At 36.2% G+C, this 1903-nt stretch overlaps 1 protein-coding gene across 9 annotated transcripts in view; it reads left to right on the top strand.

Moving 5' to 3' along the window:
• Positions 1 to 1903, top strand: part of Kmt5b (lysine methyltransferase 5B) — a 63794-nt gene that overhangs the window by 38814 nt on the left and 23077 nt on the right. For all 9 annotated transcript variants that reach the window (XM_023710489.1, XM_023710487.1, XM_023710490.1 and 6 more), the window contains one exon: positions 1734 to 1899. In XM_023710489.1, coding sequence (XP_023566257.1) covers positions 1734 to 1899 — 166 coding nt within the window. The remainder of the gene's footprint in view (positions 1 to 1733; positions 1900 to 1903) is intronic.

Consider the following 1903-nt stretch of genomic DNA (forward strand, 5'->3'; position numbering starts at 1 on the left):
GCTGGTGTATGTAAAACACCTAATACAACTTGCAGCTGCTACATGGACAATAAAAGTCATCTAGAGCAAAAAAATTAAAAAACACCTAATAAAAAATCTTCTGAAATTTTGTAGTTTATAATCTTACTGTAGGGACTGGGGAGATGACTCAGCAGAATAAGCACTTCTGTGGCAAGCGCAAGGGCCTGAGTTCAATCCCTGGTTCCACCAAAAAATAAATAAATAAGTAAAATCTTACTATGAAATGTGTACATTTGTGGAACCCTGTTGAATGCTGCCTTTGCAGGAGCTTGTGCTACACCTCATCTCAGTTGTGACATTTTCAGGCTCATGAAATGTGCATTTTTGTATATTAAAGTGCATCATTAAAGTATTTTTCTCCTGAACCACCAATATTTATTTTATGTGAATAGCAATCTGTAACTTCTTTTTCTGTTGCATATTTTGTTTTATAAACTAAAGCCTTTATTTCAGAAAATAAGACAAATTAACATGTGAAGAAACTTTAAAATTGAGGTTTGAGTATTGCCAGGTACATTGGTGTATGCCCACAGTCTCACCACTCTGGGAGACTGAGGCAGAAGGATCACAAGTTTGAGCCTCGCCTGGGCAATTTAGCAAAACTGTGTCTAAAAAAATGAAGGTGCTAGGCATGTTGGCACATATCTGTAAACCCAGCATTTGGGAGACTGAGGCAGCAGGATTGCCATAAGTTGAAGGCCAGCCTGGGATCGTGAGTTTAAGACCAGACTGAACTACATTATGAGACCCGGTCAGAAGCCCTTGGTTTAGTCCCCAGTACTGAGGAAAAAAATCTGAGTATGTTTAATGACAGTGTACATTTTATTGAAAACACAACTTTAGAACAAAAGGCTCATGAATTTAAGTCTCACTTAAACCATGGTTGTCCCATGTGTTGACACATGCATTATTATTATAATCTCAAATCATGGCTGATTTTATGTAAGAAGTCTTTTTCAGTGGTACAACAGTTTTTAATGTTAGGGCAATTTCACTGACTGAGTTAATTTTTTGCATCCTCTTCCTCTGAATGCACTTGTCAAGCCATCTGTTTGATGTGGACGGTATAATATCAAAGTGTATTTTGAAGATGGATTGGGATTTTCCTGTGTAAATAATTGTTATTGTTTATAACATGATTTTGTTTGCTTCATCATACTTTTGAAGCACATTCCTTGTACTTTTCCAGATTGATTCTGCTGATTTTTAAAAATTCTTGTCATTCTTTCAATTAGACATGCTTTATTCTAGATCTATAATTTTGTTCCTTCCCTCATAGATGACTAGTGCAAGCCTGAAGCAAGACAGCTTTTGTTTGAATCTTCTAGTCCAGCTGGGGAGATAAGATAGCTCAGTGGCAGAAGCACCTTCCTCACAAGCGCAAGGTCCCCAGTTTGATTCCCAGTACCACACACACACACACACACACACACACACACACACACACACACAAACTGAATCATGTAGTCACCTCACAGAGATAACAGTTTAAATAAAGACATGAAATTATAGTTTGAACAAAAATCACATTTCCAGATCATTGCCATTGTAATTGAATAGTGATTATCAAGCTTACTGATTTTTGTTTTTTTAATTAGGTCTTTGTTGAGATAACTGGTTGTTTTTAGGATGTATGGTCTTTTTTCAACATTTTTACAGTGGATCAATAGTCAAGAATTGTGATAACTAAACTGAGTTTTGGTTTCTTTCAGATTTCGGCCTATTAAAGGACGGCAAGAAGAACTAAAGGAAGTAATTGAACGTTTTAAAAAAGATGAACATTTAGAGAAAGCCTTCAAATGTTTGACTTCAGGTGAATGGGCACGGCACTATTTTCTCAACAAGAACAAAATGCAGGAGAAATTATTCAAGGAACATGTAA

The sequence above is a fragment of the Octodon degus genome, unplaced genomic scaffold (assembly GCF_000260255.1).
Source record: "Octodon degus isolate 3935 unplaced genomic scaffold, OctDeg1.0 scaffold00018, whole genome shotgun sequence".
Taxonomy (NCBI): Eukaryota; Metazoa; Chordata; class Mammalia; order Rodentia; family Octodontidae; genus Octodon; species Octodon degus.